This window comes from Misgurnus anguillicaudatus, chromosome 16 (genome assembly GCF_027580225.2).
Source record: "Misgurnus anguillicaudatus chromosome 16, ASM2758022v2, whole genome shotgun sequence".
In the NCBI taxonomy this organism is placed as follows: Eukaryota; Metazoa; Chordata; class Actinopteri; order Cypriniformes; family Cobitidae; genus Misgurnus; species Misgurnus anguillicaudatus.
In genome coordinates this window covers 12724900-12738609 of record NC_073352.2, presented here as the reverse complement: position 1 = coordinate 12738609, position 13710 = coordinate 12724900, and the positions used below count along the sequence as shown (strand labels likewise).

At 37.2% G+C, this 13710-nt stretch overlaps 1 protein-coding gene across 2 annotated transcripts in view; it reads left to right on the top strand.

Moving 5' to 3' along the window:
• slit3 (slit homolog 3 (Drosophila)) overlaps nucleotides 1-13710 on the top strand; it is a 254076-nt gene that overhangs the window by 197116 nt on the left and 43250 nt on the right. For both annotated transcript variants that reach the window (XM_073854133.1, XM_073854132.1), the window contains 4 exons: nucleotides 2598-2748; nucleotides 5729-5803; nucleotides 6342-6485; nucleotides 9373-9516. In XM_073854133.1, coding sequence (XP_073710234.1) covers nucleotides 2598-2748; nucleotides 5729-5803; nucleotides 6342-6485; nucleotides 9373-9516 — 514 coding nt within the window. The remainder of the gene's footprint in view (nucleotides 1-2597; nucleotides 2749-5728; nucleotides 5804-6341; nucleotides 6486-9372; nucleotides 9517-13710) is intronic.

Here is a 13710-nt window from a genome sequence, read left to right as displayed (position 1 = left end):
ATTAATTGAAATGCCTTATTTTTTTTATTTCGCAGCAAAATGCTTCAAGTACATGCAAAAAGTGGCCAGTTAATCTTCACTGTCCTTTTTGAATAAAAGTAAAGGCTCACAAATCTGGTCAATATCCTAACATATTCGGTAAACCTCCTTTAATTGGGTAAAAAGTTGTTCGCGTACATGCATTGTTCATTCAATTCTTGTTTAGCGCACTTTAAGGACTTGGTTATTCAATGAATTCTGCCAACAAACCAGTATTTCAAAATGGCCTCGGGCCGGGATTTTTTTTAAGAGAAACCGCTTCCCTGCCATTGACGTGTTTTTACAGCAATCCATATTTCCTATTATTCACTAGGTGGCGCTTTTACCCAACTTATAAAACACTAAAGCATCCACGGATCTAAAAACAGTAAAAACTGTGTTTGTTTTGATCATTGCTCTGAATCTGATCTCTAACAAAAGTCCTTTAAAAAATTTTCTCAGCAATTTTCTTAGCTTTTTGTTTATTTTATTTTTTTAAAGAAACCTACCCATATTTGAGATGTAATATAAAGATAACAAATGAAGACATCATAAAACATTTTGTTGTTTAAAAGCAGAGGGTCTGTTCTTTCATTTGATATACTGTATGTTTATATACACTCATCTAAAGGATTATTAGGAACACCTGTTCAATTTCTCATTAATGCAATTATCTAATCAACCAATCACATGGCAGTTGCTTCAATGCATTTAGGGGTGTGGTCCTGGTCGAGACAATCCCCTGAACTCCAAACTGAATGTCAGAATAGGAAAAAAAGGGGATTTAAGCAATTTTGAGCGTGGCATGGTTGTTAGTGCCAGACGGGTCTGAGTATTTCACAATCTGCTCAGTTACTGGGATTTTCACGCACAACCATTTCTAGGGTTTACAAAAAATGGTGTGAAAAGGGAAAAACATCCAGTATGCGGCAGTCCTGTGGGCAAAAATGCCTTGTTGATGCTAGAGGTCAGAGGAGAATGGGCCGACTGATTCAAGCTGATAGAAGAGCAACTTTGACTGAAATAACCACTCGTTACAAACCGAGGTATGCAGCAAAGCATTTGTGAAGCCACAACACACACAACCTTGAGGCTACAACAGCAAAAGACCCCTACGGGGTACCACTCATCTCCACTACAAATCGGAAAAAGAGGCTACGATTTGCACAAGCTCACAAAAATTGGACAGTTGAAGACTGAAAAAATGTTGCCTGGTTTGAAGAGTCTTGATTTCTGTTGAGACATTCAGATGGTAGAGTCAGAATATGGCATAAACAGAATGAGAACATGGATCCATCATGCCTTGTGACCACTGTGCATGCTGCTGGTGGTGGTGTTATGGTGTGGGGTGTGTTTTCTTGGCACACTTTAGGCCCCTTAGTGCCAAATGGGCATCGTTTAAATGCCACGGCCTACCTGAGCATTGTTTCTGACCATGTCCATCCCTTTATGACCACCATGTACCCATCCTCTGATGGCTACTTCCAGCAGGATAATGCACCATGTCACAAAACTCGAATCATTTCAAATTGGTTTCTTGAACGTGACAATGAGTTCACTGTACTAAAATGGCCCCCACAGTCACCAGATCTCAACCCAATAGAGTATCTTTGGGATGTGGTGGAACGAGAGCTTCGTGCCCTGGATGTGCATCCCACAAATCTCCATCAACTGCAAGATGCTATCCTATCAATATGGGCCAACATTTCTAAAGATTGCTTTCTGCACCTTGTTGAATCAATGCCACGTAGAATTAAGGCAGTTCTGAAGGCAAAAGGGGGTCAAACACGGTATAAGCATGGTGTTCCTAATAATCCTTTAGGTGAGTGTATAATAAGAAGAAAATTTTAAACTTTGTAAAATCATAAAAAATGCTTTAAAACTTTTTTTTATAATTGAAGTCTTTATTTATGTTTAACATTTTTAACAAAACAAAACCAAACACCCATAAGAGAAAAAGACAGCTTCCAAACACATGATTAATTCACATTAGCATTTTGGGCCCGTTATCAATAACCGCTACAAACCGACATAAAAAAGATACAATAAAATCAAATTATAAAGTGCATACATTTAACATCACAAAAATAATAGACTTAACAAAAGAGAAGCGCACTAGAAAATAAAAAGAATCCATCAATCTCAGTCAAAAACCCAAATCCCTGCGTATCATCATTAATACTGGCCAACAATTTTTCATATGACACAATTTCAAGCATATTTTCTTTCCACCCGTTAAACTCAAAATCATATTTCAAAACTCTTGGAAACACAGACTGATCCCCTAATAAGCACAATCTTGGTGACATGGGTATTGTCAAGCCAATCCACCTTCCTATATTGTCCAATACTCTTTGCCAAAAGGGGTACACTGTCCCACATGACAGGCAAAAAAAGAGTTAAGTGGATTTGAAGCGAAAGTATTTGAGCATCTGGTGAATATCATTATCTTATTTTTGACAGGTGACATTTAATTGCTTCTGCATCTGAGCTCTTTATATATATGTATATGTATACAATGTCCAATCAACCTGTTTGATAGTCTCTCTGTTATTTGTTCTTTCTCCTATGTCGGTTAGGTTCAGAGGACTACCGCAGTCGCCTGAGCGGCGAGTGTTTCCAGGATCTGGTTTGCCCCGAGCGCTGTCGATGTGAAGGGACTGTGGTGGACTGCTCGAACCTTAAACTCACCAAAATACCCCCTCACCTGCCCGAGCACACCACTGACCTGTAAGAACACGCACGGACAGAACCAACATCAAAAATCATTCACATCTCACGTGGTCTTTCTTTATCTATGTCCCTTTATCTCAGAGACCTCATTTGCGTCCTCTTATTCCCAGGGTCTCGTATTGTAAATGAATGTCAGGACCCTCTCCCAGGCCATTAGCCACTCAGCCTCTGAGTTCCCTGGGCAGTGGTAGTCAGGGTGACAACAATGCGTTTGCCCTTGAGTTCATGTGTAGAGGACACATCACGATTTTCCTCTGCAGTCCCATCAACTCGAGTCATCTGTCACACTCATACTTTCTCGTTCTCTCCGTCTCTCTGCAGCTCAGTGACTACAGCTTGCACCCGCTAGCACAGCTGCTTATTTATAGAGCTCTTGCGGGAACGCTGGCAACCAAGAACCAGCACTTTATGTCTGATGTGCTTTCCCATGGCAGGCCCCGCTGGGAAAATCTGCCCTGGGGGGAAGCAAAATGACAGCCGTGGTGCATTTGCCATACTCTGCTCTTTCTAATGTTTGAAGAGTCTCTCTTAACCTCGTCTAGACCTTATATGCACCAGCACTGTCAGTCTTAGTCTGACTGGGCTCATACATGCCTACTGCGCCGTTTATACTGAAAACTGGATGAATTTTTAATAGCATAGTATACTTTAAAGTAATAGGAATTTAAACATTTATAGCTATACTGTAATAGCATGTGATGTAACCTACTGTATGAGGAAAAAATGAGTTAAAATCCAACTCAGATCTTTGGCCAGTTTCTCCCCATGTTTTGTTACTACTCCACTATTACATGTTCCATTAAAGGGACACTCAACTTGAAAATAGGCTAATTTTCCAGCTACCCTAGAGATAAATATTTGATTTTCAACATTTTGGAATCCATTTATCTGATCTCTGGGTCTGGCGGTACCACTTTTAGCATAGCTTAGCATAATGCATTGAATCTGATTAGACCATTAGCATCGTGCTCAAAAATGACCAAAGAGTTTTGATATTTTTCCTATTTTAAACTTAAATGCCTAAAAATAGTCCCCTCGGTAACTTTCAATAGCTGGGGACTATTTTGGGGCACTGCGTAATATCATTGTGCCTTCTGCAGCCATGTCACGGCAGCAAAGTCCTTGATTATAATGCTGGAATGAGAGTATAGTTGCTAGCCATATCAGCCTAGAAAATCACAACTTTTAATTTTCTGTCGGTCTTAGTACACAATGTAACTACAGAAAAATATTGAAACTTGTTGGTTTTTTTGAGTGTGATGCTAATGGTCTAATCAGATTCAATGGATTATGCTAAGCTATGCTAAAAGTGGTACCGCCAGACCCAGAGATCAGCTGAATGGATTCCAAAACTGTAAAAATCAAATGTTTAAGACTGGGGTAGCTAGAAAATTTGCATATTTTCAAAAAAGTTAAGTGTCCCTTTAAGACAACAACATTAATAATGAACATTAATAATTTAAAGAAATAGCTTGTATGCATTGATACATTTTTTTAACAGTGAATGTTAGCAGTGCTGTTGGCTATTAAAAATACCAAATAAGATTTGATTCATTTGTCACCCTGAAAATTGAAGGTCAGGTTTTGCAAATTGCATTGTATGAAATAGTATACAATGCATGTACTATAGTTTTAGATTTTTTTTATTTATTCTATCCACTTCTATTCATCTAGATAGCTCATTACCCTTTCTTCTATATCCACTTTTATTATTTGCAAACTGAATGTTTATGAATGTCACATTCACTATACACCAACTCCTGAATAAGAGACTTAAAGGTGGGGTGCATGATCTCTGAAAGCCAATGTTGACATTTGAAATCACCTAAACAAACACGCCCCTACCCCAATAGAATCTGGACTTTCTTTTGATAGACCCGCCCCACACATATGCAACCCATGCAAAGTGGTCGGTTAGTTGACACGCCCCTTCCTGCTGATTGGCTGCTGAAGTGGGTGATTCTCGCAAAATTAGACATTTGAGGTGTCATGAAACATTTTGATTAAAAAAGTATCACTATAAGAAGCATACAGTCACAAACATCTCTTCATGTACTATTTTGCACATGATTTCAAATGACATCATACAAATCAATTTTGTAGTTTTTTCCAAATTTAAGGGGAAAATTTTCATTACCGCAACGTGTCCATGACTGGATTTGGGTTCGTTGACATGGAAATATTAATATTTTAAAAATAAAAAGCTTCAGTGCATATTATACTATAAACATTTACAGTAAAGAAACATGTGGTATTTGGTGATCATTGGTAAATGTAGAGACAATAATCAGGAATATAAATGTGTACAAGACAGATTTTCTCATCCTCCGCAACAATTTTCAATCATTGTTTAAGCCCTCAATGAACTAACATTTTCAAAAAAATAAAATAACATTGTTGGAAGGGACATAATTTACTCTGACACTCAAGATGGCTACCAGGTAAGCAGTTCTTATTTTTTCTCTCCAGATAAAAGTTGAAATTTTGTTTGTCATAGTAACTAGACAACTTTTTAGTTCTCATTACCGAAACACGAGTTTGTAAATGCATGTATTTAATGTAATATCATGTCGCGGTAATAAAATTTTTTGATAATGATAATCTAAAAAATGTAAATAATTTTATAGGAAATATGTTTTAAATCCTCTTAAAATAATGGTTATAGTAAGTTCAGACCTTAATCTTATATGTGCAAAAAAAAAAATTGCTTCAAGTGCTTTTTAAAAATTCTGATGGTGGACATGGATTTCATGAGAATCACCCAAGTGTGTTTTGGTTCTCCGCCCGACTCCCTTTTCCAAAGTCTTTTTCAAAAATCATGCACCCTGCCTTTAAGTCATGACTTACAGTCTCAGTGATTATTTCACATCATCCTTAGCTCTTAATTCTTGTCTGTTTTGTTTTATAGCAATTAATATGTGAGTACCCATCTCATTGCAAAACTATTAACCTCTCTATCTCTGTTTTTTTAAACTAGACGGCTGAACGACAATGAAATCTCTGTCCTGGATGTTTCAGGTGCCTTCAAGAAGCTCCCAAACCTGCGCAAGATGTACGAACCCATATTTTACTCAAATCTTATTTTTTTAGCCAAAGGGTTGGGCTGTTGAATGTCAGTGGCGTATTCGGGACATTAAGGTCAATAGCTTTATGTGCAATGAATGCTACAGACAACAGGAAAGAGCAGGCTCTGGAATATTCCATATTAATGGGCAAAAGCATGAAGTGATTTACTGTCAGACAATATTTGCGGCCCACTCAAAGAACAGAAAAAAATGGCATTCACTGAGGAGGAGAAGCAGCGATTTATCATGCATGAAATTGCTTAGTATTGGGCACAGTTATAAATTGGGTGGATCTAACAGACTGACCTTATATTTTACTAAAGCGCAATTTAAAATTAACCTGTGAATCATCATAAACCCTGTTTAAAAATGTAGTCAAAACAACGACAGATTTACACTGTAGCAGTGCCTGTGCTTTCTGTCATTTGTCAGAGTAATAAATGATGTGTTTGAGACATTATGAGAAGTGTACAGTGTATCAGGGCTCGATGGCAGCTGACGTCTTCTTCCATTACATCCCTGCAGAAATCTGAGTAACAATAAGCTGCGGGACATCCGTGAGGGGGTGTTTGATGGGGCCGCGGGTGTTTTGGAACTGCTGTTGACAGGAAACAAACTGCAGTCAGTCAACGGACGGATGTTCAAGGGTTTGGCTGGACTCAAAACATTGTAAGTATCACTGTGGTATCTTTTAGATATATACTGTGCAAAGTCTTAAGGCACCATGCCAATATTAGATTTGTTTTTTGCAATGGTATAGTGATTATATATATTTATTTTCAGTCTTTTATAAGCATACAACCAAAAAATACAGAAAATGTGTATGTAGTATTAAAAGCAGTATTAAAGTATAAGCTGAAGTGTCAAGTATTTAGGGTAAACTCCCTTTCCACTTGAGCAATAGCAGGCAGGTGCAGGATCTCTTAAACCTTAATACAATTAAATCCTAATTTCTAATTCTAATCAAATGACTTCAGGACTTCAGTCTCCTCAAAAAAGCTCAAGATGTGTGTAGTGCCAAGAGAGGTCACACTAAATACTCACTGATGTCTGAAGAAGACATTTAGTTCTGAAAATGGTTTTGTTTTATTTTGTGTACATATTTCCTGTATTTTCTGTTTGCATCTTAAAAAAGAGTGAAAAATTAATATGGATGGACATTAAAACTTTGCTAAAACAACAATGGTGGTGGCGGCCTAAGACTTTTGCACAGTATTACTGTACAGAATAGGCAGAGCATTCCTAGCAACACACAAATCATGGGTTTGATCCCTAGGGAGCAAACTGATAAAAAATGCATGAACTGAATTCACTGTATAAAAACGTCTTGCCAAATGCATAAATGTGTATGTACAGTATTTAATATAGTTATTTATTGTGACCCCGGGGCCTGCTTAAGTACCCCTCAAGATTCACATATTGGGATTTACTTAAATGTTTAAAGGATTAGTCAATTTTCTTTAAAAAAAAATCCAGATAATTTACTCACCATCATGTTATCCAAAATGTTGATGTCTTTCTTTGTTCAGTCGATAAGAAATTATGTTTTTTGAGAAAAACATTCCAGGATTTTTCTAATTTTAATGGACTTTAATGGAACCCAAAACTTAAAGGAATAGTCTACTCATTTTCAATATTAAACTATGCTATTACCTTAACTAAGAAGAGTTGATACATCCCTCTATCACCTGTGTGCGTGCACGTAAGCGCTGGAGCGCGCTGCGACGCTTCGATAGCATTTAGCTTAGCCCCATTCATTCAATGGTACCATTTAGAGATAAAGTTAGAAGTGACCAAACACATCAACGTTTTTCCTATTTAAGACGAGTAGTTATACGAGCAAGTTTGGCGGTACAAAACAAAACGCAGCGCTCCTCCAAGCGGATTCAAAAGAGGAACTACACTTCACGGCGTAATAGCACTTTTGGAAGTACTTCGACTCGCCTGAAAAGTCCGCTCCCCTTCTCACTCTCATAATGGGAGATGGAGGGTGTTACTGCGCCGAGTCGAAGTCGAAGGATTTTTTTTTTAAAGAAAATTGACTAATCCTTTAAATAAAAATGTGCCTCACAATCATATACAGTTCTGTGTATAAATGCACTGGAGATGCAAACAAAGAGGATACACCCATATTGTGCCAGTTGTTTTAAGAAACAATTTTGTAAAATATTCCCCACTCTCAGCAACAGACAAACTGAAATTGTCAGATCTAATCAAGATGTCGACCGCACAAATGTACTCAGATAAACGTACGGGTCTTCTATGCTGGGTGCTATCGGTCACAAAGATGCTAATACAATGCATATTCCTACAGCTTGGTAGTTGGAAAGCTTTCCTAAGGTCTGCTCTGTCTCTCTTTCTCTATAATTAGCTTAATTGGAGAGAGAGGAGTGCACATGAGCAAATGAATGGAATCATGCCCCTATAATATTGGATTTGGTGGCTTTCAAATCCCAGGAGTATGTGTCCAAATTGAGTTTGCTTGTCTCAGATCCCTGTTTGTCGGAGTATAATGTCGAATTTGCTGCTTTCGGTTTTTCATCACGACCGGCTCTGGTTTGCATTTAGTTTGTGCTGCTGAGAGGCTTTTGGAGACCCTGATTGCTTTGGGCATCTCACCCCTCCCAAACCACACATGCTCACACACACACAAACCCGACTCATCCTGTGTCAAGCAGCGACCTGTCTCATCGTGTCTGCTGCACGGGCAGTGCCTTAGAGAGCAAATGCATGTGGTTACAGTACAACGTAAAAACCGTTGGTTCAATTTAAAAGTAAGTTACATGGTTGCCTTAAATTAAAACATCACAGTTTTTCTAATATTTTACTATGTTCTTACCCCAATTTAGACAAATTAATATATATATACCTATTTTTTTCAATGCATGCACTTTTAATCTTTGTACAGCGCTTCGTGAATGTGTTAGCATTTAGCCTAGCCCCATTCATTCCTTAGGATAGAAACATGGATGAATTTAGAAGCCACCAAACACTTCCATGTTTTTCCTATTTAGAGACTGTTACATGAGTAGTTACATGAGTAAGTATGGTGGCACAAAATAAAACTTTTGCTTGGAGCCATAGGAATGAATGAGGCTAGGCTAAATGCTAACACATTCAAGAAGCGCTGTACAAAGATTAAAAGTGCACGCATTGAAAAAAAGATAGGTATTTATTAATTCATCAAGTTGAGGTAAAAACAGTTAAATATTAAAAAAACTGTGGTGTTTTCCTTTAAAATTTTAAGTTAGTTCAGCAATTTTCACACACATTTTTTTAAATCAACTAATATTTTTAAGTTGAATGAACTCAAATTTTAAGGCAACCAGGTAACTTACTTTTTTAAGTTGAACCTGCAGATCAGTTCAACATACTTGACTTGTGATAAGACATTGATGTAATTTAGAAAAACAAGTTGAAATTGTTTAACTTAATTTGTTAAGTTAAAGTAACATAATATATATGTCGATATGATGATATGAATTTTTTACAGTGCACAGTAAAATCTGATAAACTTTTTACTGTGAGCTCAGACCTCCTTCTGTGTTTCTCTCAGGATGCTGAGGAGTAATCAGATCAGTTGTGTGGATAACGCCACCTTCACCGGACTGAGCTCCGTGCGCCTGCTTTCCCTCTACGATAACCGGATCTCCACTATCGCCCCAGGAGCTTTCAGCACTCTGCATTCTCTCTCCACAATGTGAGTCCTCCACACCCACAAAACACACAAGCACGGTTCATTCACCCCATGACTTCAGTCGGTCATGCATTCTTAACCGACTAAAATTGTTCAGCGTTCAAAATAATAGTACATAATTCTTCCGAATTTAAAGCGAAACAATCTTCGTTGCCCAATAAAACTATTCGCCGAAGTTCCTGTGTCCGTACCAAACCCACATGCTGATTCAGGTTAAAAAATCTGTTCCGTTGCACACAAACACGCAGGAAGTCAAACAGTCTATCGGGTCACGCACCACCACCAATCAAGTGCCTATTATATCTCCATATACAGAGAGGATAAGGATGCGGTTCGAGCGAAGAATTTCATTTTTTCTAATGCTTTATTGTTTGCAGATGTTTTTCAAAATTATGAGGTTATGTTTTCTTGTCCCGGCCGAAAATGGTTGTTCTTAAACTTCAAATGTTGGCTTGCCCCCCGGGGCAGGGAGAATTATTCAGAAATGTCTAAAAAGGAAAACTGCTTGGAGTAGATTTTTGCACAATGATGATCATGTCCATACAAAGGCAAATTTACAGAGTCCTCTCTGCCACCATTTCATTTTTGGTTTTGATTGTGTGCTGAAAAAAAATTAAGAACAGATGGGAATTGTGCATTTTTAATACAGATTAATACCGGCCTAGCATTTTGCTGGGGAAGTAAACAAAGAGCTGATAAACAAAAGTGAACTCTATTCATAAGAGAGTGTATCATAGAAACAACAGAGAAAATAAAATAGAGATCTCACAGATGTTCATGTAGAAACAGATGCTGGTAGGCATTCAAAATAACAAAGCGGAACAATAATTTAAAAATATGAACGCAATGACGACTGCCACCAGAACAAGCGCCTGTAACCAGATGAATTACGATATCAGACACACATCATAATGTGCAACAATACACATGGTTTGTTGTATTTCATTCAGTAAACACTCAAAATATGTGATGTGATTCAGAGCACAGAGCCGCTCGTATTGTTCTTGTTTGGATGGGATGATTTTCATTCTTCCCACCTAAGGAAATTTTGCACGCATAAACAACAGAAAGAATTTACACAATGAAGTCATCCAAACAGCAAGAGTCTCGAGGCATGAACTATTTTTTATGTTATGAAGCTTACCACTACAGCATGTACAGTACAATATATTACACTCTTAAAAGAAAGAGGTACAAAACCTGGGGTGGTATCCTTTCAAAACGTACACATTTGTACCCAAAGAGAGACAGCTTTTGTACTTTTATCTGACAGTGTTTAGATTAGATACTGTATATTATAGATAAGACATTTATATTATAAGCTAGCAGAGGCTCTGTAGATTGAAATGTGTTTTGTTGTTTTCTTCTCAGGGCTCTACATTTAACATGTCCACTTCAGGGTGGTTTCTCAGCAGGGTTCAGATTAAGGGGGCGTGCACACCAAAGCTTTTTTACGCGTCTGAAAACGACCGGTGAACAGCTTTATTTCAGCTGAGCGCTTTGCTTGTTGTGATATTTCTGCTTTGTTTATCAGTTTTTGTATGATGTGCCGGTTCGTTGTTGTAATATTTGTCCCGCCCCTCCTTCACTGTGATAGGACGGCCGTGTGAGAGCTGACATTGATGAGCTGAGCTTTTCACCCAAAGTATAACTATCTGCAATCATCAAATAAAAACGCAGAGCGCCAGCTTTCAGCGTGGAATAAACTGCCAGCTGCTGGCTTTTTTGAAAAACGCAGTGATTCTATTGAAAACAATTGAAAACATATGCTGGCCGATGCCATAAAAGCTTTGGTGTGCACGCCCCCTAAGTCAGGACTGGGCCTTATTTTAGGACATTTAAGTAGTTTTTACAAACATACATTAAAACTGGTGTGCCTCCTGAGACCAAAGAAAGGCATTGATATATTTTAAGTTATGTTAGTGCAAGCTGTTTTAAGTTAAGACAACTCAAATATGCATTTTAGTCTGGGACTAGGCTTTAGACTGTTCCATAGTGTTTAATTAATTGAAAATGATTAATTAATTAATCATGCTTCCTTTAGTACACTGTAAAAACAAATCTGTAAAAAAAGGTAAAATTCCAGCTGCTGGGGTGCGGAAAAATAGCGTATTTTTTGTAATTTTACATTAACACTGTAAAAAAACGTAAAAAAAACAGTAAAATTTGTTGCAGAAAAAAGTACCGTAAAATAACGGGCACAATAAATTAGAGAATTTTTCCATAATACAAAAAAAAAGGTCTGTAATTTTACATAAACACTGTAACAAAAATCTGTAAATCTGTAAATTATTTGTCCAGCTGGGGTACTGGAAAAATAACGGGCACAGTAAATTACAGAAATGTTCCATAATACAAAAATACTTTTTTTTCTGTAATTTTAATTATAAAATATCCATAATAAGGAACACTGTAAAAAATGTGCAGCATTTCTGTCAAATCAACATACATTTTTATGTTACTTTAACTTAAAAAATGACAAAGTAAAAAAAATTTAAAACTTTAAAAAACCAAAACTTAAAAAAATAGGTTGTACTGACTTGCAAAACCAACGTTGTTTTAACGTTATGCTGCATATTTTTTACAGTCTGGGTGCAGTTGAGATTTTTTTTGTGTGCCTAGACCAACAATGCAGATTCGATACACAGTTCATTTAAATTATATACATGTATGGTATAGACGGTTTTATAGGACACGTTTCCTCTGTTATGCATCTTGCCAAAGTTAACTTCCGGCCTGTGCTTGTTTATTGGTATGGCTAGTGACTAAACCGACCTCTGGAACAAATACCTTGAGGAAAATAAAAATGTTTTCGCTTCCAAAAGACGAGGAGAAATGGCGAGCATTGATCACTGCTGTGCCAAGAAGGTTTTGGCATTTTGGCAGCCAGGCAAGAATTTAAGGATCTGTAGTTAACATTGTATAAACTAATTTGACACAGTAACGTTAGCTCAGTTTAATGGTTAATACTCTTTAGCTATGATTTAAGCTGAGGTATTTTACCAGTTATTTATTTAACTTAGTTATCAGAAATAATTTACTCTAGAGGGGCTCTGTTGTTATTGATTCTATGTGTAAGTCTACCGGAAATTAAGCATGGTCCACAAAAGCTGTTTGTTTATGTTGTTACCGCTGAAACCATCTATACAGGAAATTTTGATATTGAATGATAGTGTCACTCTTTTCTCAACAGGCAGTCTTTTTTATCAATCCACTTTAGACTATTTGGCTTATCATTTTCAGTCCTTTCTTCACTTTGCCAGCTCTCTAATTACCCAGCTTCTGACATAGCCATGTCCAGCATAAGCCAACTAAAAATATCCATATAGAGAGAGGGTCTGCTATTCTTGTTGTACAGCAGGCACGTTGGACACTTTTTCTCCACCGTTACTCTCACTCCATTATTCACCCCTCCACCTCTGCCGAAATTAGAGCAGAGCGGATGAGTGTTTCCGGACGGAGAGTTTGCAGGGCTGAAAGGAGCAGTCAGAACAGAGGTTGCTTGAGTGGTGCAACATTTTTGATGTATATATAGTTTATTCTTATAATACTAAAATAGCTATTTATTTTTAATCTCCAATTTATTAAGTTCAACAGATGTTTAAAGGATTATTCAAAAGCAGATAATTTACTCACCCCAATGACATCCCAGATGTTTATGTTTTTCTTTCTTCAGTCTAAAAATTAAGTTTTTAGAGAAAAACATTCCAGTATTTTTCTCCATATAGTGGACTTTTTAGACCTCAACAGTTCAATGCAGTTCAAAATTGCAGTTTCAACGCAGCTTCAAAGGGCTCTAATCAATCCCAACTGAGGCATAAGGGTCTTATGTAGCGAAACGATCATTTTGGCCCAAAAAATAAAAAATAAGCACTTTTTAACCACTTCTTGTCTTGCACTAGCCTTGTGATGTGTCAGCGTGACCTTATGTATTACGTAATCAGGCATGACGTATGTGAAACCACCAGAGGTGGGTAGTAACGAATTACATTTACTTCGTTACATTTACTTGAGTAAATTTTTTGGTACTACATTTTTTGGTAGTACTTTTGGAGTAAATTTAAGGATGGGACTTTTTACTCTTACTCAAGTACATTTCTAGTGAAAAAACTGTACTTTTACTTCGCTACATTTGGCGACGTTACTGCGCTACTGTCAAATGGTAATAATTAATGAATATATATATATATTTGTAAA